This window comes from Equus asinus, chromosome 25 (assembly GCF_041296235.1).
Source record: "Equus asinus isolate D_3611 breed Donkey chromosome 25, EquAss-T2T_v2, whole genome shotgun sequence".
NCBI lineage: Eukaryota > Metazoa > Chordata > Mammalia > Perissodactyla > Equidae > Equus > Equus asinus.
In genome coordinates, this window is record NC_091814.1 from 48,221,708 (window position 1) to 48,246,955 (window position 25,248).

General features: G+C 38.9%; 2 protein-coding genes across 3 annotated transcripts in view; one reads left to right on the forward strand and one right to left on the reverse strand.

Annotated features, from left to right (window-relative positions):
• DARS2 (aspartyl-tRNA synthetase 2, mitochondrial) overlaps positions 1 to 548 on the reverse strand; it is a 29,558-nt gene extending 29,010 nt beyond the window's left edge. For both annotated transcript variants that reach the window (XM_014852891.3, XM_014852890.3), the window contains exon 1: positions 33 to 548. In XM_014852891.3, coding sequence (XP_014708377.3) covers positions 33 to 156 — 124 coding nt within the window. In that variant the 5' untranslated portion in view covers positions 157 to 548. The remainder of the gene's footprint in view (positions 1 to 32) is intronic.
• A 226-nt stretch (positions 549 to 774) lies between these two features.
• On the forward strand, positions 775 to 19,555 carry CENPL (centromere protein L). Its single transcript, XM_014852887.3, has 5 exons — positions 775 to 1,459; positions 5,490 to 5,666; positions 7,967 to 8,218; positions 12,705 to 13,247; positions 15,451 to 19,555. Exons 2-5 carry the CDS (start codon positions 5,493 to 5,495, stop codon positions 15,520 to 15,522), a joined length of 1,041 nt encoding a protein of 346 aa, XP_014708373.1. The 5' UTR covers positions 775 to 1,459; positions 5,490 to 5,492; the 3' UTR covers positions 15,523 to 19,555.
• Positions 19,556 to 25,248: the final 5,693 nt, after the last annotated feature.

The window sequence follows — 25,248 nt, forward strand, 5'->3', positions numbered from 1 at the left end:
GTGCTGGGGACAGCGCTCTTCATTGCTTTCACCTGGAATTCTCCTCCGTGAACTCAGCACCAGACTTCTGGAGAGAGAACCCCAGATCAGCTGGGTGGTCCTTCCGGTGGGGCTGGATAAACCCCGGTAGAGCCGATTTAGCCAACAGAAGAACATGTTAGAGCCGCAGGGTGGCGAGAGGCGCTCACGAATCCCACTCTGCCGGTTTTGGATGGTGGTCAAAAGTCAGTTTTGGAAAAACACACAAATCCTTTAAAAATGCTAGGAGTTCTCACTCTCTTTTCCAATATTTATGCCCTTCTCTGCTGAACATTCAAGTACACGTGTCTGGAAACTAGATAAATCCGAAAGGTCTTTGGGGCCCTTGGGGGAGCGGGTTGGGGAAAGTCCTTCCAGCCCCTCTCAGTGCCCCGTTTTCCACTTCTATTAACAAAGCTGCGGCCAGATGTTTCGGGAGAACGATTCCACACAGCAGCGCAAGGCGGGAGCCCGTGACTGTGCAGAGGCGGAAGGGGCCGGTCACCGGGCTACGCCCTTCCACGCTTTCCCGAAGGCAGAACCGGAAAACAGGGAAGAACCCGGCCTCGCGTTTCAAATCTCCCAAATTTGGCGGCCGAACTCGAGTCTTCAGCAGGAGAAAGGCGAGCAAATTGAAAACATTCTCAGCACCTGAACCGATAGACGCCCCGCCGCTGGGAGCCAAGCGCTGCCCAGCCCGCCCCACAGAGCGCCCAAGATACGGCGAAGGCGTTCGACCAATCACAGCAGAAGTGCCGCCGCCATGCTTACTACGGGCGGAAATGTGAAGGAAAGCGCACCGGAAGAAGAGAGCTGCGGGGGCAATATCGCGTAATTATGCCAGTTGACAATAATGGTTAGACGGCTCTACCTTGCCCTCAGTTAACATGGCGACCCTAGTTGCTTCACCGACTTGGAATCGGCGCCAGGGAGTCTTCCTGCGTCGGGCCGCAGAGCGAGTCGGGAAACGATTTTAAACTGAGGAGGCGCCGAGGTTTGAGTTGCCCGCTTCTCAACGGCGGGATTTCCGAGCTGGCATTAGTCCCTGAAGGGCTCAGGTGGAGAGGGGCGAGTTGGGACAAATTGTCCCTTGCCCTTCCCCTCCGCGGGCAGAAGCCAACTCCGCAGGAACGAGGGTCGCAGAATTGGGTGGCTCTGTCAGCGGAAATGTCCCTCCCGGGGTGAAGGCGCAGGGCTTACCTGGCGACGGAGGGCGCGGAGGTCTCCTTACTGGGCGCGTTTGTGTCCCTCGTGAACCCATTTGTTGGGGAGCGAGAGGGATTTTGGGAGGGCCAAGGCTTCCTTCGGACGCTCTCGTAGCTGTCACTTTGGCGGCTGTCTTGCTTCAGGGGACTTCAGTCTCGACGTAGTTTTGGACCCGGACTTGAAGCATGATTCGTGAGGCTGGAATGGGTGACAGCGTCATCACGGCATTTTAGTGGTAAGATGCTTTGTGTTGGGCCAGGACTGGCAGCAGACTTTATATTTTGTCCTGTTGTACGGTCGTTCTCTTTACAATACTTGTGTCTTGAGGTGTGTTTCACACTACGTGCTTAGCACTCTGCTAAGCGTTGGTGTTGGGGCGGTTGGATTTAGGTGTTGGTGGCAATGTACAAAAGTGATGTAAGTCAGGGTCCCTTCCTTCATGGACAGGCCACAAGAAAAAGTAACTCAGTTGTAATTGTGTGTTATGAACTACAGATGCAAGAGGAGTTGGCGGATTGGTTTCAAAAGGAATGAGATGATTTGGATTTAAACAAAAAACGGTTAGTGTTAGGAATACTATCATAGCTAGCTGTATGGATATGGCAAAGCTTCTCCTGAGGAAGTGAAACGTGCAGGTCGGGTTGGATTTGGTCAGACAAGTGGCAGGAGAGAAGTATTCTTAATTGGCGATAGGTTGAATAAAAATGTCGGGGAGCAGAGACAAACATGACAGGCGTGAGGAGCAATGGGGTGATGATCAGTCTAGGGTAGGGGATGCCTGTTTGGATGTAGGGCAGTGGTTCTTAACCTTTAAAAAAGTTGTCCATGTATACTGGACTTTTCCTCACCCGCCTCTGCCACCAAGTACACGTGCATACAGCGTTTTGCTTACAACCTTAGAGCGTTGTTGGATTTTGGAGGCCGTTTGTCTGTGGGTCTTGGGGTAGGAACTCCTGAAGTAGGAGAAGATGAACCTTGATAGGATCAGACAATAAGAGCAGATAATGCAGTGCCCTGAAACCCAGACAGAGCAGTTCTGACTTCATTTCAAAGATGTGTGGGAATTGTTGTGGAATCTCAGGCAAGGTAATGACAAGGCAAAAGTGGTGTCTATGGAAAGACTAGTCATGGATTGGGGAAGGGGGTTAAGATTCGGAACGAGGTAGGTGGCTGTAATCAAGAATGGAAGTGAAGGCCAAGTCTGAGAGGGCTAGTGTATATCCTTTTAAGAAGTATGTGAGAATTTGATAATAAATTGGATATAAAGGTGAAGTTGAGGGAAGAGTAAAAGATGACCACGATGTACTTTAAGGGGCAGGGAAGAAAATGAGAAGGAAGAATGGAATTATTACTGAGAGAAACAGGGTAGTTGGAAAGGAAAGACTGGTTGTGAAATAATGTTTAGCTTTGAACTTAATGAGTTTGAGGACACGAAAGGTTTAATGTCCTACAGGAAACTGGAAATGCTGGTGCAGAGGTCTGAAGATAGAGATTTAGGAGTCATATGTAGGATGAATGTTTTCATATGCAGAATGAGTGATTTCAGAGGGACACCCACTGTTGGGACAAGAGGAAGAACAGGAATCAGCAGATAAATCGGAAGGAACTATAAGAAATAAGAAGGAGAAAAACCCCTAAAAATTGAGTGTCTGAAAAAAAAGGTAACAGAAAGTTTAGAGGAGTAAGGATGGACAAATTTGATGAACCAAGTATTTGGCCATGGTTTTAGCAAAAACATTGTTGGTAACCTTCAAAAATGGAGTTTCTTTATAGTGATGGATACAGAAAAGAGATTGTTGAAGATTTCCAATAAGATATTTATTAGTAATTGGAGGCAGTGGTTGTATACCACATTTCCAGGAGATTGGTCTCAAGAGAAATGAAATGAATTGGATTTAAACAAAAAATTTTTAGCGTTAGGAATACTAGAATATGCGTGGCAGTGGAAGAAAAATATCCTGTGGAAGAGATTAGAGATAATAGAGGTTTGAAAGAAACATGGGAGGTGGTGTCCAAGGGCGATGTAAAGGGATATGGGGACCCAGAATATTGGTTGAGGGGTTAGCTTTAGAAAGCAAGTAAGAGGATCTGTTTCCTTACAATTGGAAGGAAGAATATTGGGACAGTAAAATATTGAGTCAGGATATATTTTCAACCTCTTAATTATTGAGCAGGGCAAAATTACACATTGACTGTGGAGTGAGAAGGTAAAATAGATATGTCGTTCTCTAATCTTCAGTGCATGGATTGTGCTATTTCACATTACTGTTAACATTAAATACTCAAGCGAAATGTCTTCTCAAAACCAACCCTCTCAGTGCTAATAGTCTTTTTCTCACCTAGATAGACTTTAAAATCTTTTTGGAATTCATAGCATTTCTCTTTTAAGGAGTCAAATCCAGTAGGGCTTATTTTGCCTTGAAGTTGGTCTCTGTTGAAAAGCAATGTGGAAGAAGTAGGTAAGAGCCCCTGCTCTCGAGTTAGACTGTCTGGGTTCAAATCCTGGCTCTTTTGCTCTTTAACTGTATGACTTTGGCAAGTTACTTAACTTCTCTGTCTTCCCATCTCTCAACTGGGAATATAATAATCCATCTCATGGGGTTGAGGATTAAATGAGAAAATATTTGTTAGGGGCTTAGAAGAGTACCTGGCACATGATGAATAGTTAATAAATGTTACCAGTCATTCCAAATAAAAAATTTGAAAGAAACATTCGGTGTAGACAAGAATTTAAAACTCCCTTTAAAATAGATAATTTAGTGTGCATTTGAAGATAGAATACTTTAGAGTAGCTGCTGTTTAAATTGTATGATATATGATCTTGCTTTGGGCGTTATTGGAGCTTTGAGAACTGTATGTTTAGTTTATGGAGTTTTGTGCAAGATATAGAGGGTATCCTACTTTGACATATTGAAATTTAAATATAGTAACAAATATAACTTTCCATTTGTGAAAAACTTTTTAAAAAGGGTAACTATGCCAGTACTTGGAAGTAATTATTATAACTTTTAAATCATAATTCTATTCAGTGGAAGTTATATCATAATTTTGGAGTTCTGTGAAATACTTCTGTTCAATGAAACCAATACTATTTAACAATTAAGGAGCACTCAGCATTATATTAAGGTAATTATACAAGAGAAATATAAAGCATGGTTTCAGTCAGAGTAGTTTAGTCTTGCTGGGAAGAGAAGAAATGCACACCATAAAAATAGTGCAAGGACGTCTAAGAATACTGGCCAAAGTGGGTGGCACAGACTGGGTGATAGAGGAGAGCTGCGTAGGCTGGTATATTATTAATCTCCAAAGATTTTATAGAATGTTTTTGAGAGATTTTATTGACTCATCTAGAGGGTTTGGGGGCTTTTTCAAAATATTTACCCCTCAGATCTCATTCTACACACACACACACACACACACACACGTGCACACCCCCCCCCCCCCCCCCCACACACACACACACTGCTTCTAGGAATGAGACACTGATGCAGACAGAAGTCTATAACAGGCATTCTAGGGAAAAAGGTTAACAGAACTCTGCTACTTGAAAGGGGATCAAATTCAAGCCTGGTCTTAAAGGAGGTGGAATGGGAAAAGGATGCTTCAGATAGGGAATATAGTTGATAGGCGAAAACATGAAGACAAGAATATGTTTGTGTGTAGGAGAAGTAGGAGGGTAAGGACAAGCTGAATTATGAAAGATCTTAAATATCCAGCAGAAGAGTAGAATTTATCTCGTCGTCGTAAAGTTTTTTGCACAGGTGACTAATAATAAAGTTCTGTTGCTGAAGAATGAGTTACCCTTAGATATAGAAAGCACTTGGTTATCCTAGCAAGAACCTGGCTAAGGAAGTAGCTTTGGGAATGGATGACAGAGAGACTATTGAAGGAAAAACTCTAAAGAATGTGCTTAATGACTACATGTTAAAGAATGAAAGTGGGAGACTACTTAAATGAATTTAAATTAACTTAGAAAATTGACAGGAATTTGAAAATGGACCAGCTAGCTTTTGGAAGGAGGTGGATAGGAAGCAGTTGAGTTTAGTTTTGAGCTTACTGTGTTTGAGGTATCTGTAAGATAGTCATAAAAATAGCCTGTAGCCAATGAGAAATACAGGACTTGGTTGAAAAGTCGAAACTGGGGACAGGGAGGGGGAGGGAGAGAAAGAAATAATTCCTTTATAGAGAGGAGAAGACTCAGTGAAACTGAGCGTGAATTAACTCTTTGGTGTTCAAAACTTTGGTTTTATTATCTGTTTACATAGACCATGGATTCTTGTGATACACCAGAATCGACTCCTAGACAACGTGCATCCTCAAGGCTTAAAGATTACTTTATAGGTGCCACCCCTCTGCAGAAACGGTTAGAATCGGTCAGGAGGCAAACCTCTTTTGTCCCAACTCCACCTCGAAGGAAAATTCCCCAGTGTTCACAATTGCAGGTATGCTTTTTGTGTTCTTTCGTGTTACTCAGTAATTGAGAATATCTCTGAACAAAGAATTTCAACTTTTGATAGTATTTATAGTATCTTCTTAATCCCTCAGGTAATAAAATAAATGAGAAACAGCTAAAACAATTATTCACACTATCAGTACCTCCTTTGTTATATCTTTTAACCTCCTTTAATCTGAAACATCCACAATATTTGTCTTTTATTGACACTGACATTTTTGCAGAATATAGTTTCCTCCTCTCTCCTTTTTATTTATTATTATTTTTTAAAGATTTTATTTTTCCTTTTTCTCCCCAAAGCCCCCTGGTACATAGTTGTTTATTTTAGTTGTGAGTCCATCTAGTTGTGGCATGTGGGATGCCTCCTCAGCATGGCTTGATGAGTGGTGCCATGTCCGCACTGGCAAAACCCTGGGCCGCCGAAGCGGAGCGCTCGAACTTAACCCCTCAGCCTTGGGGCCGGCCCGCCTCCTCTCTCCTTTTTAAATAGAATATTCCTCATTTTGTATTTGTCTGATATTTCCTCACGATTAGATTGAAGTTATGTTTTCTCAGCTAGGATACTGCATAGGTGGTGGTGTGTCCTTCTTGGGGAAAAACATCTGGTAGCACTTGGTGATGTTAATTTTGATCATCCTGTCAAGATGTTGCCCAATAATTACCTTTTTGTTCCCCTCTTCAGCTAATAAGCAGTCTGTTGGGGAAGACATTTTAAGATAATGCAAATATCCTATTCCCTGTCAAAATTTCTCCTAACACGTAACGTCCATTAATAATTTTTGCCTCATCCCATCTTTATCGTGATGGTTGCAAAATAATGATTTTCCAACTCCATTTGCTCCATATTTACTAACCAGGCTTTGGCATTCTGTTGTAAGCCCTTCTCACTTCTGCATTTATTTATTTATCTCTTTATTGGTATGGACTCATGAATTCCCGTTTTTCAAATTTTTCTAGTTCCTCACTAAATTATTTTGATGTTTAAATTGTCCCAGATTTGTCTGGTGGCAACAGGCTCTTGATCATTCATAAACAACCCTGAAGATATATAACATTATTGATTTGTAATTTTACTGAAACATGAAATAAAACCCTGATCAATACAAGTTTCGTGTGTGGTTTTGAGTCACCTAGCAAGGAGCCTGCTGATCCATCACCCACATACTCCTTATAACTTTGTTTTCTTGTCAGTGTTGAGTACATAGTATTTTCTGCGATATGAGAAAACTTTTGTTTCTTTGTGAAAACTTTCTTAAAGAAAAATTACTAGTGCTGGTAATGAAAGTGATGGTTCTTAACCAGAAAACAGAAAGTGTATATAAATTAAAGGTTGGAGTGTCCAATTCAGTGCTTCCTTCTGTCTATGATATAAATAATTTTGTTGTACCTTTTGATAGTAATAAGAAAAAGGTTTATCAGTTTTTAATAAAAGTATATAACTGTTTCCATGAATACTCTAATCAGAACAAATATTTTTGTCAAGTAGACAACTGTGGTGAAAGTTCCAAAAGATAGTTGGAACTGTGAGACTATGCCAGGAAGTATGAATTCTATAGAAAAATTCAGTTCAGGATAGAACCAGGAGCCTATATGGGATGACCCTCAATAAGGCCTTAGAGCCAATCAATTGATGGTACGTTGGTTCTAATAGAGCACGGCCAAAAAATTTCCGTGTTATCTTTTAATTTAATCTATTGAATTAGGCATTGTGTCAGAGTAGATATACTAGAAACAATTTTAAAAATCACTTAATTAAAGTCAACCTAATTAGATGCTCCAGGAATAGTTACTATTTTCAAAATCTGTAATTTGAAGTTTCTAAATCTGAAACATAGATGTTCATCCAATAAATATTTACTGAACACCTGTTGGCATTGTTCTAGGTGCTAGAGGTGTAGTAGACAATAAAAATCAGATAAATATATAATGTCAGTAGTAAATGCTGTGAAAAAAATAAAGCATGTTAAGGAGATACAGAGTGACAAAAGTTGGAGTGGGTGCAGGTGCTAGATAGAGTGGCCTCTTGAGTGACATTTGGGCAGAGACCTGAATGAAGGAAAGGAACATACCAGTGAACCCCTGTGGGAAGAGCTTTCCAAAGGGGGAGGTGCAACAAATGCAGAGGCCCATTCAAGGATCTTCCAAGAGTCCTGCAAACTCCAGTTTGGCTAGAGTACAAAGATCAAGTATCCACTAATAGATTTGTATTAAGTATGTGAAATCTTATGACTAAATTCTTTACTCATGTTTCCTAATTCTTAAACTTCTTTTGTTTTGATTTTCTTTTAGGACGATGTTGATCCTCAAAAGGTTGCATTCCTTCTGCATAAACAGTGGACTTTGTATAGTTTAACTCCCCTATATAAATTCTCCTATACTAATCTCAAAGAGTATTCTAAACTTCTGGGTGCATTTATTGCTGCTGAAAAGCAGAAAGGACTTGCTGTAGAAGTGGGAGAAGACTTCAACATCAAAGTGATTTTCTCTGCTCTCCTAGGAATGAAAGGAACACAAAGAGACCCTGAAGCATTTCTTGTCCAGGTATCATATATAAGCAATACTTGCTTCCTAGGGGAAAAGAATCTGCATTGTCTTACTGTTTTTAAAATTCTTAGGCTTGTGATTTATAACCTATTGTTTAAGTTATTTTGTTGAGGTCATATTGGCTTACAACATTGTGTAAATTTCAGGTGTACATTATTATATATCAGTTTCTGTGTAGACTGCATCATGTTCACCACCGATAGTCTAGTTTTTATCCATCACCATACATATGTGCCCCTTTCTCTCGCCCCCTTCCCCTCTGGTAACCACGGATTTGTTCTCCATATCCATGTGTTTATCTTCCACATATGAGTGAAATCATACAGTGTTTGTCTTTCTCTGGCTTATTTCGCTTAGCATAGCACCCTCAAGGTCCATCCATGTTCTTGCAAGTGGGATGATTTTGTCCTTTTTTTTATGGCTGAGTAGTATTCCATTGTGTGTGTGTGTGTGTGTGTGTGTACACACACCACATCTTTTTTATCCATTCATCCATTGATGGGCACTGAGGTTGCTTCCCCTTGGCTACTGTGAATAATGCTGCCATGAACATACGGGTGCATAAATCTGTTTGTATTGTTGATTTCTTGTTCTTTGGATGGATACCAAGTGGTAGCATAGCTGGATCATATGGTGTTTCTATTTTTAATTTTTTGAGAACTCTCCATACTGTTTTCCATAGTGGTTGCACCAGTTTGCATTCCCACCAGCAGTGTATGAGGGTTCCCTCTTGTCCACATCCTCTCCAACACTTGTTATTTCTTGTCTTGTTAATTCTAGCCATTCTGATGGGTGTGAGGTGATATCTTAGTGTAGTTTTGATTTGCGTTTCCCTAAGAATTAGTGATGTTGAACATCTTTTCATGTGCCTGTTGGCCATCTGCATATCTTCTTTGGAAAAATGTCCGTTCATATCTTCTGCCTGTTTTTTTTTTTCATTTATTTGTTTATTTTTGGGTGTATATCATAATATATTTTGAATTCTGTGTAGATTACATCATGTTTGTTCTGCCTGTTTTTTGATCAGGTTGGTTGTTATTTTGTTGTTGAATTGTATGAGTTCTTTATATATTTTGGAAATTAACCCCTTCTTGGGCATTTGGTTTGCAAATATTATCTCCCACTTGGTGGGTTGTCTTTTCGTTTTGTTCAAGATTTCCTTTGCCTTAGGTCTGTTCTGTGTTTTATGCTTTTTGCATTATTTTTTAATCTCATTAATTGTGTTCTTCATCTCCAGAATTTCTGTTTGGTTCTTTTTAGAATTTAGGTCTCTTTGGTGAAGTATTCCTTCTGTTCATTAATTTTGTTCCTGAGCTCATTGAACTGTGTTTCTGAGTTTTCTTGTAACTCTTTGAATTTCTTTGTTCCTGTTATTTTGACTTCTTTGTCAGGTAGATTGTAAACTTCTGTGACTGCAGATTTGGTTTCTGGAGAGTTGTCATTTTCCTTCTGTTCTGCAGTGTTACTTTAGTTCTTCATGGTATTTGATGAATTGGTCCTCTGCTGTCGCAGTTGTGGGACTAATCACCTTCTCTCATTTGGGTATGGCCTTGATTACTTTGGTTCTGGTCACCTCAGTCTCCTGTTCCTCTGCTGGCTCTCTGCAGGCTTGGATGCTATTGTCCTTTGCACCATCTGTGTTGCTGTTTACCAGTTGTCTGGGGGTGCTTGTTGTACCACTGCCAGGGGTGCTGGGTTCATGGGTGTCACTGGTGGGGTCTTGGGGACCTGGGTTCTTGTATGCAGTCCCTGCTGCTGGTGAGTTGGTGTTGGGGGTGCTGCCACTGGGGGCTGTGTGCTCCCACCTTGTCTGCTTGTAGTTGTGCAGTTTGGGTCATTGCTTCTGCTGTGGCTCCACCGACCATACACTGTTGTGGGGTGGGGCCACTGCCATGCTGCTGCCTCCTGCCTTGGACATTTTCAGGTGTGGAGCCGCCACTGGTCATCACCATTGCCCTTGGGGCGTTCCCACACTCAGGGTTGCCACTGGCTGCTGCTGCCTCTGCCGCTGCTCCTTGGGCATTCCTACACGTGTGAGGCCACTGGCTGCTGCCGCAGCCTCCCAGGTCTTCACGTATGTGGGGCTGCTGCCACTCCACCAATGTTTGGGTGCATGGGGCTGGGCCGCTCTCACCTCCGCTCACTTGTGTGGGCCACTGTGTGAGGATCCACATCCTGGATTGCTGCCATGGGGGGTGAGGAAGGGAGTTGTTCCCCTAGTTCCACTCTTCAGGGGAGTCGCGTCCCCCCACCTTCAGATGTATAGCCGCCTGGTCTCTTAGGTGTCCTGTTGTGCTCTGTAGGGAACCCTCTGTTGGTCAATGGATGTCTGGTTGTACTTCAGAGGCAGGAGACAAAGGGAACCTCCCACTCTGCCATGATGCTGACATCACTCTCCTTGTTTGTTTATTTGTATAGATCAGGGGTCAGCAAACTATGGCCAGATCTGACCCATTGCTTGTTTTGTAAATAAGGTTTGGTTTTTTTTGTTGGAACAGAACCCCTTTAGCTTGCTTTCATATTGTCTATAGCTACTTTTGTGTTATAAGAGCAGAGTTGAGTAGTTGCTGCAGAGACCACGTGGCTTGCTAAACCTAAAATATTTACTACCTGGCCCTTTACAGAAGAAGTTTGCTGACCCCTGGTATAGATCATGGTATTGACAAGAATCTCAAGATTCCTAGGATTAGGTTCAGGTGCATATAACAGAAAGCCTAAATAATGGTGGAGTAAACAAGATAGAGGTTTATTTGTCTTATAAAAAGCTGTCTGGAGATAAGCTGTCTAAGGCAGGTATATGCTTCATGAAATTATTAGTAATCTAGGTTCCTTCTGTCTTCTCTGTGATCCTTGGTGCATGGGTCCCATCCATGAGGTCACCTTTTAGTCTAAGATGGCTTCTGGAGCTCTAAATATTATATTCAAGTTCCAGGCAGGCAGTAGGAGGAAGATAGGAAGGACAATCAGGATGCCTGCTGCTGAGTAAATCTTTCATGAGACTTGCTGAGACCCAACAACTTCTCTTGACATCCCAGTTGGAAGGGAGACTAGAAAATTTTTCTTTTTTAGTGGGTACTTTGCCACCTTGAGTAAAAGCACAGTTTTATTGTGGAAGGAAAAATAGACACTGGGTAGACAATTAGAGGTAGTTGATGCCCAGAGAAGTTATGTGGTTTGCATGTCATCAGGCAAGCAGATGTTCTTGTGAGGAATAGAAATGACCTCTTGAATTCCTAGTATAGTGTCCTAATAGTTTTCAAATTAAATCTCATTTCTTGACAGGGTTACAGGACTCTTAGATCATGAAAGTGTGATAGGCATAATATATCCGGGCTTTAAGGTATTTGAGAGTCTCTTTTAATCCCTTGAACAAGAAGGAGAAATATGGTAAAATAACTATTTAAATGATCATCTCTAAAGGGATATGATACTGGGCTGTGATCTTCACCTTGCCCTGGTCAAGCTTTAATTAAAACTTCTATGAATATCTGGAAGGTATGTTTGTCATGTAATTTACACATTTAGATTTTGAAGCATTAGTTAATCTGCTGGAAAATATAATCAAGATTCTAAAAGATCTGAATGTGTTGGCACAATGGGCCAAATTGAAAGAGATTAAAATTTTAAGCCTCAGTACAGGTTGGGGAGGATTTACCTGTTACCAGCAAAAATGAATATGTTGGGCTAATTTATGTAAAGTTGTCAACTAAAAACCAGAGAACTACTCTAATCTAAGATTATGTTAATAGGAGTATAATCTAGGTTAAAGATAGTGACAGTCCTGTAATTAATCAGACCTCTTTGAAGTAATTAGGTTCAGTTATGAGTGACTCCCATGCAGAAGAATTTCAGAGAAGAGTGACCCAGGATAGTTTGAGAACTTGAATGTATGTCCTAGGAGGAATGGTTGAAGAAACTGGAGATGTTGAACTTGGCAGTACATATGATAGGGATCATCAGACATTTGAAGGGCTTTTCCTGTAGAAGACAGGTTAGATTTGATTTGTTCTATATGCATGTAAGGAAGAAAGCAGGACCAGTGAGTGGAAACTGTAGGGACTAACACATTGAAAGAACATTTTAAGTTGATAGAAAGAGCTGCTTTAGGAAATATTGAAGTTTTCCTCAATGAAAGAATTCAAGCAGTTTGGATTTGGTGACCTTTTACAGTCCCTTCTAAAATTGAGATTTTGAGATTTTTTTCAACATACTTTACCTGGTTATGCCATATTGGCCTTTCTTATTTTGCATTTTGGTTGCACCAAGATCTTAGCATATACCATGTCTCTAGTATATAAGAATATTAGAAGAAAGGTCAATTAACTTGATAAGCCCTAATAATGATTAGGGAGGCTCTGTGTTTTTTGGCAAGTAATACAACGTATCTTATTTTTTAATCTGCAAATTAGTTTTGAGATTGTGTAATTTAGGGGGAAATGTACTTCTGAACTTAATGAACCTGTTTTATTTTCTTTCTTGGTAGATTCTGTCAAAATCTCAATTGCCGTCTGAGAATAGAGAAGGTAAAGTGTTGTGGACTGGTTGGTTCTGCTGTATATTTGGAGACAGTCTTCTGGAGACTGTTTCAGAAGATTTCACCTGTCTACCCTTATTTCTTGCAAATGGAGCAGAGACTAATACAGCCATGATTGGAACCTGGTTTCAGAAAACTTTTGACTGTTATTTCAGTCCCTTAGCAATCAATGCATATAATCTTTCCTGGATGGCTGCTATGTGGACTGCATGCAAAATGGACCATTATATGGCTACTACTGAATTTCTTTGGTCTGTACCCTGTAGCCCTCAACGTCTGGACATTTCTTATGCCATACATCCAGAGGATGCAAAAGCTTTGTGGGACAGTGTCCACAAAACACCTGGGGAAGTTACCCAGGAGGAAGTTGACTTGTTCATGGACTGCCTTTATTCACATTTCCATAGGCATTTCAAAATTCATTTATCAGCCACAAGATTGGTTCGTGTTTCAACATCTGTAGCTTCAGCACATACTGATGGAAAAATAAAGGTTAGTTTGAACAAATCTAGTTAAGTAATTTTTCCTTATTGTTGCATAGATTCCAAAATGTATGGTGATTGTATTTTCCACATTGAAGAAACACATTTGAATGTCTGCCAATTCAAGACAGTAGAGAAATTTTATTTTATGCTTTATAAATGATTTACTAAAAACTCTTCAACCTTCTAGATGCATTTTTATAATGGGAGGATACTATACACTGTGTGCTACAGTTTTGGTAATAATATGAATTATCTCTAGTAACTTTGAAACTTTCAAAATTGTTTCTTGTCAAACTTGGAAATAATTATCAGAGTAACAGTGGATTTTGTGTGTTAGATGAGAAAATTACAGCCAGAAACACAGAACTAAGATATCATCTTTATATTTCAGGCTTTTCTATCCCTACTGGGAAAGAAAGAATACAGATATTGTTGTAGTCTCTATGAAGTCCTTATCAGAGGAAATATCAGAAATAAACTGAGAGTAGGTACTTAAATATATTAAAAAATTAATATATTTAAAATATACTAAAATACAGCTAAAGTAAACACTCAGTGAATATTGGTCTTGTTGCTATGCCAGAAGTTAAACATATCTTAACTCTAATCAGTAGAGCATCCCTGTAGTTAGGTGTTTTATCCACATTTTATTTTTAAAACAAGGAAACTTAGGCCAAGATTGGTTTAAGTGACACATGCAAGATAGCTCAGTAAGAGGAGGAGTCAAGATTTGAATGCTTATCTCTTAGGTTCCAAGAAGTTCATACTCTGTTCATAAGCACTGTATTAGTGCTTTTCAAACTGGAGGTCACAGTACAGCACTAGGTTGGGAAATAATTTTGATGGGAAGTTACCAGTTTTAAAAAACAAAAGAAAGAAATAGAAAATATAAAAATGAGAGTGTATTGCATATGGTAAGGATATACATTTGCTTGTACTGGGTCATGATGTTAAATTTATTTCTTACTATGGTTTGCAGTAAAAAATTTGAAAGATTATACTATGCCGTATTACTTTGACATTATAAAGAAAAAAATTTACATTTTAGTACCTCAGAATTCAATGTTCATGAAGTCCTTATATATTTTAAAATTGGGTTTCCATATGCCCACACTCTATTAATAAACCACATTTAAAAACTATTTTATATAATGTGTTCTTATCCATCTATGAATGTAAGGATGTTCCTTAAACACGTTTATTTTATCTGGTCTATTCTAAATCTAAGAGCCTCTCTTAATGAGGTAAGATAGTAACTGTGGGTCCTAGGTTCAAATGATGCCATGATGTTGCTAACATTTATTAGGCACTAACTTGTACCAGGCAATATTAAGCATTTTATGCATGTTGTTTCATTTAGTTTTCACAACAACTTATTTATATAGGTTGTGAAGAGGAAACTGTAGCACAGGGGATAAGTCGATTCCCTAAGATCACACAGCTAACCAGTGGAATTGGAATTTGCACCTAGTCACCTGACTCAAAAGCATATGCTTTTAACTGCAATACCATAGTGCCTCTCAAAAGTTTGAAATTAATGTGTTAACCAGGTTTCTGCCATCTGCCTAGTTTCTAAAAGATACTTTTGGAATTGTACATCCCTTTAAGAAAAAGGAAGCTATGGAACCTCTTTGTAGAAAATGTAGATACTTTTTTTTTTTAAAGATTTTATTTTTCCTTTTTCTCCCCAAAGCCCCCTGGTACATAGTTGTATATTTTAGTTGTGGTACGTGGGACGCTGCCTCAGCACGGCCTGATGAGCAGTGCCATGTCCGCCCCCAGGATCTGAACTGGTGGAACCCTGGGCCACCAAAGCGGAGCGTGCTAACTTAACCACTCGGCCACAGGGCCAGCCCCAAGAAAATGTAGATACTTAATTTGCATACAAGTCCAAGGGGTTCATAGATAGCCCTTCCTCCCCCTCACTCCTTAGGCAGATAGTCAGTCCCGCCATGGAAGCCAGGATAAATAAGAACTCTTGTCTAATTACCTCTAAGCACCATTGACTAATAGTTGTAAATTTAATTAAAGTTAGTAGTCTTCATTAAGTGAAATCTATTTGACTTAGAGCAGCAATGGTTTGGGTTCATATTTGTATCTTAGCTTGCAGATATGGAATTTAAAATAAGCCTGGAATATTTATCAAATATCAAACTGCTTTGTTATCATTATTAATTCTATTTTAATTTTAAATGTCTTTTTTTTTTCAGATTCTGTGTCATAAATATCTTATTGGAGTGTTGGCATATTTGACAGAACTGGCAATTTTTCAAATTGAGTGAGGCCTTGTGGGGACGATAAGTTATGGATTATATACCTTTTTCTCACTGATTATTTGCCTGATTCCTGTACTGAGAGGGACTGCAGGAGAAATGAGCATCTATCTCTACATCTGTTTTCCTCACAGTGCCTTTAGAGTTGCCCAGATGAAGCCACGAAGGATCTCGAAGAACGAAGAAGGTGGTAGTGGAGGACCCACAGCCAGGTGGTCATGTAATAGTCATGATCTGGGATGCCAGTCTCTAGAAAAGGCGAACTTGTTAATTTTTGAGCCATCTTTCTATAAAATATATAATGTTTATTATGTCAAACTTTTAGGGTTCAAATGAGATTAATATTGAGTAGTTCTGATTTGGGTCTTTAAAACTTTTAATCCCTTTGAAGCATTTTAGACTTGCATTCAGAGAGAATTTCTCTCTTCTAAAGATGTATTCCTAGCATCATTTTGCTGTGTAGAACTGGAAGAGTCCTCTCTGAAGGAAACTAAAGACTAATATACGTTTTTAAGCCACTAATATGCTTCTGTTTTTATTACTGTTCAATTCTTATTGCAATGTTGAATTAAATATTTGCTTTTAAAGTGAAGCAGTGTGTTTATCAGTGTCTTGGTGGTAGATCTTTAGTTAGTGTCTCAGGAATGGGAAGTCCTATGCTTTTTCTCTAGCACAGAAGTTACAAACCAAAAATTATATAGAATCATACAAATTGTAGAGTTGAAAGGCACCTGTGAGCCTCTTTTGAGGGCAGAAATTATCTTGTTTAACTTTCAAGTCCCTAATTTTGCTTTAGTACAGTGATTGGTAAGTATCTGTAGGTTAAGTGAATGAATTTTAACCAACTCTTCCATTTTACAGATGAAAACTATGAGATCGAGTAATTTAAGAGACTTGCCCAAGATGTTGTATCTAAATCTCTTTTTACTTACTGAGCATAGGAAGATTTTGTTTTACTTTGGAAATAATGTTCTTTTAAAATCTTGTTTGAAAGAAAGTAACTTTAATAGGCTGTCATTCTAAAAACAAAGATTAACTTTTGAAATGAGGTATTATTTCACATATACTAGGAACAGAAGAGGTAGTAGAAAAAGCAGGGTGTTGGGAGTCAGACATTCATTCATTCAAGTAATATTAAGCTCCTACTGTGCACTTAGAATTGTATTGTAATAGGCATACAGAGTGAAGACAAAAAAGATCTCTGTCCTGTGGAAGTTGTGTTCTAGTGGAGGAAGGCAACAGATAATTTCAGATGGAGATAAATGCTATAAAGAAAATAAGGCAGTACAATATGAAAAAGGGTGACTAGGATGGGGCCTGCTTTACACCCAGTTGGCAAAGAAGGTCTCTCTGAGGAAGTGACATTTGAGCTGAGTCCTGAATGATGAGAGAGAACTGGCCATGTGAAGATCTGAGGAAGGCTGTGCTAGGTGGGTGAAACTGCAAGAGCAAAGGCCTGGAGATAGATAAGAGCTTGGCTTATTTGAGGAACAAAGGAATTCTGTGTGGCTGGAGCATAGTGAGTAAGGGTGGAGTAATATGAGATGAAACGAAGAAATTGTGCAGCAGAGACTTCTTCCATGGTGTTAGGTCTCCCAGTTTTTGACTGGGCATGTAGCTGTCCAGAATCAAGGCATTTTCTAGCCTTCCTGATAGGTAGGTATAGTCATATGGTAAGTTCTGACCTATGGCATGTAAAATGCAAGTGTTATGTAGAGTCTCCAGGAATCTTCCTTCTAAGATAGCAGGCATGTACCCCTTGCCCTTTTCTTATTCTTCTTCCACCTTTGCTGCTTGGAACAAATATAATGACTGGTACTCTAGCTTCTGTTTGAGGTCACAGGGATGAGGGTCAGATCCTAGGGATGATGGACCATGGCATGGCAGGAGTCTGTGCCCTGCGGACTTCTTGAAGCTGAACTCCAGTGCCAGCTTCGGGCGGTCTTCCTCCAGACTTATGTCAGAGAAGTAAACGTCTATCTTATTTAAGGTCTTGTTATTTTGAATCTTTTACTCGTAGCCAAACCTAATCCTAACTGATACAGAGAGGTAGGATCCATATCATCTAAGTTTTTATAGGTACTGTGAATAAACTGGATTTTATTTTAAATACAATGGGAAGCCACTGAAGTTTTCAGGAGAGTAATATGACCCAATTTATATTTTATAAGATTTTATAAGATATGAGAGAAAATGATTTGTAGGTAGACAAGAGTGGAAGAAGGAAAACAGTTAAAAAGGTTGTCAGAAGTGTGTGTATTTTCTACATTTTCAAAAAATAGTGGAAGGATAAACTGAAAATGAATAAAAGTGGTTACTGATAGGGGAAGGGAAGGAACTGGGTAGAGGGGACAGAAATGAAAGTTAAGACTTATTTGAATGTTTCTTGTTTATAGTTTGGAACCATGTAAGTGTTTTATATAATTACGAAACAAAATTAGATCAAAAAGAAAAAAACAAAGCAATCCTTAAAAACTGAAAACAAATCAACATAACTATATTAAGTACATGCCATAATCACACAAAGAATTATTTTTAGTATCTTTAAATTTTAGTATTTTGACTGTACATTGTCAATGGGCTATATCCTAGCAGGAAAGGAATCTTAAATTGCATTCAGTTATCTTGTTATTAGTAATATTGGTATTGTTATTTTACCACTATTTATAGTTAAGATAAAACATACGTAATTATAACAATGTTAGGAACCAAGATTTTCACTGTAAGAGAAAAGATATAGGATTATAAAATCTAGTTAGCTAAGTAGAAAATCTGTAATGTTTAATTTGAATTGGAAATATCAGAATGAACTCATTTATTTTTAAAATGTAAAAGTTTTTGATTTTGATGAAGTCCAATTTATCACTTCTTTTCTTTTGTTTCTTGTGCTTTTGGTGTTGTATCTAAGAAATCATTGCTTAACCTGAGGGGCCAAAGATTTACTTCAATGTTTTCTTCTAAGAATTTTATAATTTTAGCCCTTAAATTTAGGTCTGTAATCCATTTTGAGTTAATTTTTATGTATAGTGTGAGGTAAGCATCCAAATTCATCATTTTGCCTATGAATATTCATTTGTTCCAGCACCATTTATTGAAAAGACTTTTATTTCCCCATTGAATTGTCTGTCCCTTTCTTAAAAATGAATTGGCCATAAATATTTGAGTTTACTTCTGGGCTTTTTTTGGGGGGCAGTGAGGAAGATTTGCCCTGAGCGAACATCTGTTGCCAATCTTCCTCTTTTTGCTGAGGAAGATTGTCAGTGAGCTAACTTCTGTGGCAATCTTCCTCTATTTTGTATGTGAGATGCTGCCACACCATGGCTTGATGAGCGATGTGTAGGTCTGCACCCAGGATCTGAACTGGCGAATCCCGGGCTGCTGAAGTGGAGTGTACGAACTTAACCAATATGCTGCTGGGCTGGCCCCCTGCTTCTGGACTTTTGATTCTGTTTCATTGATCTGTATGTCAGTCCTTATGCCAGTACCACAGCATCTTGATTACTGTAGCTTTGTTAGTGCATTTTGAAATCAGCAAGTGTGAGTCTTCCAACTTTGTTTTTTTTTTTCAAGGTTCTTTTAGCTGTTCTGGGTTTTTGCATTTCCATAAAAATTTTAGGATCATCTGGTCAATTTCTGTAATTTTGATAGTTGAATCTGTATATCAGTTTGGGGGAGTTTTGCCGTCATAATATTGTCTTTCAATCTATGAACATGGGATATCTTTCCATTTACTTACATCTTTCAAAATTTCCTTCAATAATGTTTTATAGTTTTCAGTGTACAAGTATTGCACTTTTTTTTTGTTAAATTTTTTCCTAAATATTTTATTCTTTTTTATGCTGTCAGGAATGGAATTGTTTTCTTAACTTCACTTTTGGATTATTTGTTGCTAGTGTATAGAAATACAATTGATTTTGTATATTGCTATTGTATACTGTGACCTCCTTAAACTTGTTTATTCTAGTAGTTTTTTCAGTGAATTCTAGGATTTTCTATATATAAGATTCATGTATTTCTGAATAAAGACAGTTTTATTTCTTAATTTCAATCTGGATGCCTTTTATTTCTTTTTCTTGCCAGATTGCCTTGGCTAGAATCTCCAGTACAATGGCAGATAGAAGTGGTGAGAATGTCCAGTCTTAACTCTTCCTGATCTTAGTGGGAAGGATATTTCACCTTTAAATATAATGTTACCTGTAGGTTTTTCATAGATGCCCTTTATCAGGTTAAAGAAGTTCTCTTCTATTCCAAAGTTACTGAGGGTTTTTATTATGAATGGATGTTGGATCTTGTCAAATTATTTTTCTGCATCTATTGAGATGATTCATGATTTATTTTCTTTTACTTCAAACTACACATTTCAGGGGGCCTGCCCCATGGCTGAGTGGTTAAGTTTGCATGCTCTGCTTCAGGGGCCCAGGGTTTCGCCAGTTTGAATCCTAGGTGTGTACACGGCACCACTCATCAAGCCATGCGGAGGCAGCATCCCACATGCCACAACTAGAAGGACCCACAACTAAAAATACACAACCTTGTACTGGGGGGCTTTGGGAAGAAAAAGTAAAAATGAAACCTTAAAAAAAAAAAAAACTACACATTTCAGTTCTGGTTTCTGGTTCCACACGTAAGGAGCTTGGAAGTCATCACTGTGTCCTAACAACAAGTAAAATGGTGAACAGATGGAAAAATCAACAACTCTCCTTAGATCTGTAAGAGATGGAAGGACACAGAGCAAACTGCTGCCCTCAAGATTGGAGAGACGAACAGGTGAATACAGTAAGCCAAACATGGCTTACTGGAGTAGTGACTCACAAGCATTAACTACTGTGGGAACTAAGGTCAGGGTCAGAAAACCTGAACTGTAATTGATGAATTGCTAGAGGCTCAGTATAGACAAATCTGAAAGTTAAAAACTCCAGGGGGACTGAGTCGTGGGGGGCCCCCACTATATTGTGAGATTTACCTCCAGGAACTCAACCAAGTTCCCACAGAAAATATTAGAGAAAAATCTCCTGTGCTTGTATAGGGGAGGGAAAAAAGAACCATTTTGAATTATGTCAGAGTACTCAGTCCTTAACAAGGCCTCCTTCAGGGGAGACTAGTTAACCAGAGCCTTACTAACCTGGGGAAAGGGAAATAGCAAACACTAGCCCAGTCGAGCCATCCTGTTCCACCTAAGAGGAGAGAAGAAAACTGAGAAATTCTTGTGAAGTTCACAGTCCAGCGGCATATGCTTACTAAAAGGCTGAGACCTAATCACAAGACTATAGAACACTTCCCCTCTCTCCATACCTTACCACTTCATTGTTAAAGGTCTATGTATAGCGGTTCCTTTTACCTGGTTCATCATGTCCGGCTATCAAGAAAAAATTACAAGCCTTACCAAAGACAGAAACACAATTTAAAGGGACAGAGCAAGCATCAGAACCAGACCTGGAAGATGTTGGGATTATCAGACTGGGAATTTACGACTATGATTAATATGCTAAGAGATCCAATGCATACAGTAGACAGCCTGCAAGAACAGATGGCCGATGTAAGCAGAGAGAGAGAAATCCCAAGAAAGAACCAAAAAGAAATGCTAGAGACAAAAAACATTGTAACAGAAATGAAGAATGTCGATGATGGGCTTATTAGTAGATGGGACACGGGTGAGGAAGGAATCTCTGACCTAGAAGATCTATCAATAGAGTCCTTAAAAGGCAAAGAGAACAGAGACTGAAAACAGAATATCTAAGGACTGTGGGACAACTACAAAAGGTGTAATGTACACTATACAAATAATGGGAATATCAGAAGGAGAGAGAGAGGAACAGAAGAAATATTTGAAACGATGACTGAGAATTTCCCCAAATTAATGCCAGACACCAAACCACAGATCCAGGAAGCTCAGAGAACACCAAGCAGGATAAATGCAAGAAAAACTACAGATAGGTATATCATTTTCAAACTACAGAAAATCAAAGATAAAAAATCCAAAAGTCAGAGGCAAGAAAACACCTTACTCATAGAGGAACAAGGATAAGAATTACACCTGATGTCTGCTCAGAAGCCATGCAAGCAAGTCGAGAGTGGAGGGAAATAAAATGTTAAGAAAAAAAGCCACCAACCTAGAATTCTGTACCCTGAGCAATTATCCTTCAAAAGTGAAGGAGATGCAGACTTTCTTGGACAAAGAAAAATTGAGAGAATTTGTTGCCAGTAAACCTGCCTTGCAAGAAATGTTAAAAGAAGTTATTTAGAGAGAATGAAAATAATATAGGTCAGAAACTTGGATCTATGTAAAGCAGGGAAGAGCATCAAAGACGGAATAAGTGAAGGTAAAATAAAAACTATTTTCTTATTTATTATAATAAATGTATAATTTATATAACATAACAGTTTCTTCAAAATAAAAACAAGAAACTTAATTATGTATGCCTGTGTATATGCCATATGTTTACATATGCTTATATATAAGTGAAATGAATGACGGCAATGATACAAGGGACAGGAGGGAGGAGTTAGGATTATTTTGCTATTATAAGGTATAGTGTCATTTGAAAGTGGGCTTGGATTAGCTCTAAAAGTATATTGCAAACGCTAGGGCAACTACTAAAAAAGTAAAAGAAGTATAACTAATAAGATAAGAGAGAAAATGGAATCATAAAATGTTCAAATAAAAGCACAAAGGCATAAAAAGAGTGGAAGACAAAACTAGGGACAAAGAACAAGGGCAATGAAGAAAACAGTAATAAATATGGTAGATATTAATCCAGCTATATCAATCACTTTGAACATCGATGGTCTAAATGCACCAATTAAAAGACAGAGATTGTCAGAGTGGATCAGAAAACAAGACTCAGTAGTGATGTGAACATCATTGAGGAGTGAGCTCTTTCCTTAGTGTCTCAGTCCTGAGATACAATGAAAAGGACATTCATAAACCAATAGAGAACATTTGCACAACATGATAGACATTGGAGAGATCCACACAGCCATACAACTGAAGGTGGGGGTGCTGGACACTCCTGGGAGGCAGTGGAAAGAGGTAAGGGGATCTCCTCTCCCTCCCAAGCAGCAGCAGTTGAGGGTACAGGAGGCAGCTGGCTTGCAACCCTGAGAGAAGGGGCAGTCCTCTGCAGGAATGCTTGTGCTCTCAGAGTTATCTCCCAGCCTGTGGGAATGCTCCACACCAAGGTGGCTAGGCAATCGCAGGGGTGTCTATACAAAGCTGAGCAGCCCAAGTGATGAGTGCAGAGCAGGCACACAGGATTGCACATGCAAAAGAAAGTGCCCCTCTCTGCCCTCCTGCCTGGCGCACCAGCTCAGCCAGTCAGCTGGAGCAGGGGATTTCCACTGGAGCACCTGCATATATGTGTATAAAGCAGCAGTGGCCAGTGGGCAAACACAGATGGACCCTGTTGGCACAGCTTCCAATGGACAGGCACATCTGCCAGGAATTGCAGAAGGCTCAGAAAACACAGCTCCTGCCCCCACCAGTCGTGGCAGATGGTTTCTGCAACCAGATACCACCACTATGCGATGGCAAAAGTCCCCTCCCCATTAAACAGCATGAAGAGGTGTGTTAACACTCCAGAAGGAAAATGACAAGTACCCAGAAATCAACCCTGAAGTCAGAAATTTACAATCTAATTGACAGAGAATTCAAAATAGTTATCATAAGGAAACACAAGTTACAAGAAAACTCAGAGTTTAACGAGCTCACGAATAAAATTAATGAACAGAGGGAATCCTTCACAAGAGATCGAAGCTAAAATAAATCAGAAATCTTGGAAAACACAATGAATGGGATAAAGAAAAATCTGGAGTCAAACAACAGAGCTCATACTGTGGAGGACAGAAGCAATAATTTAGAGGATAGAAATATAGAAATGCTGCAGACAGAGGAGGAGAGAGACTGAAAAGAAATGAAGAAATTCTCCAAGAAATATTTGACTCAATTAGGAAAGGAAACAAGGATTATAGGCATTCTAGAGGGAGAAGGGAGGGAGAAAGGAGCAGAGAGCTTGTTCAAGGAAATAATACCTGAGAACTTCCCAAACCTGGAGAAGGAGCTGGAATTACATGTAAGTGAAGTTAATATAACTCCTAATTACATCAATGTAAAAGGAAGTTTTCCAAGGCATATATTAGTAAAACTGGCAAAAGTCAATGACAAAGAAAAAATATTAAGGACAGCAAGACAGAAGAAAATAACCTATAAAGGAATCCCTATAGGCTTTCAGTGGATATCTCAGCAGAAACCTTACAGGCTAGGAAAGAGTGGAATGATATATTCAAAATTCTGAAAGACAAAAACTTTCAGCCAAGAATACTCTGTCCAGAGAAAATATCCTTCAGATACAATGGAGAAATAAAAACTTTCTCAGATAAACAAAAGCTGAGGGACTTCACAACCACAAGATGCCCCCCACCCCAAGAAATGATCAAGAAGCCCCTCATACCTGAAAAAAAAAAAGGGTTTACAAAATGTTGAGCAAGGAGATGAATAGACAGACAAAATCAGAAAATTGCAGTTCTCTGTCAGAACATGTTAGAAACAATTATAACATTAAAGATGAAGGGAAGGTAAGCATGAAAAATAACTATAATCACTTCATTTTAATGACAAACAACACAAAATGGAATAAGTGGTGACAATAATAACTTAGGGAAGAGGAACGGGATGGAACCTGCTTAGACTTAAGGAAAGAAGAAGCTAGCAGAAAATGGACTATGTCATCTACAAGATCTTATATACAAACCTCATGGTAACCACTAAAAAAAAAATCAGAACAGAGACACAAATGATAAGTAAAGAGAAAACTGAGAAAACCATCATAGAGAAACACCAAACTGAACTGGCAGTTGGAAATAGGGAGGATAAGAAACAAGGGAAATACAAAACAACTGGAAAATGTGACAAAATGGCAGTATTAAGCCCTCATATATCAATAATCACTCTAAATGTAAATGGATTGAATTCTCCAATCAAAAGAGACAGAGTGGCTGGATGGATTAGCAAAGAAGACCCAACAATATGCTGCCTCCCAGAAATACATGTCAGTTCTAAAGACAAACACAGGCTCAGAATGAAGGATTGGAAGATGACACTCAAAGCAAATGGCAAGCAAAAAAAAGCAGGTGTTGCCATAGTTATATCAGACAAAGTAGACTTCAAGATAAAAAAAGTCAATGAGAAACAAAGAGGGGCAGTATATAAAGACAAAAGGGACACTCCACCAAGAGGATGTTAGACTTATAAATATATATGCACCTAACACAGGAGCGCTAAAGTACAAAAAGCAACTATTAACAAACATAAAGGGAGAAATTAACAGCAACACAATAATAGTAGGGACCTTAACACTCCACTTACATCAATGGATAGATCATCCAGACAGAAGGTCAACAAGAAAGTAGTGGAATTAAACAAAAAACAAGACCAGATGGGCTTACTCCATCGAAAACAGCAGAATACACATCCTTCTCAAGTGCACATGGAACTTTCTCAAGGATAGACCATATGTTGGGAAAAACGACAAGCCTCAGTAAATTTAAGAATATTGAAATCATATCAATCATTTTTTCCAAACATATGGTTTCATAAACCAGAAATCAACTACAAGAAAAGTTCTGGGAATGTGATGAATATGTGGAGACTAAACAACATGCTACTGAACAAACAATGGATTGAAGAAGAAATTAAAAGAAAAATAAGAAATATCTGGAGATGAATGAAAAGGAAAATAT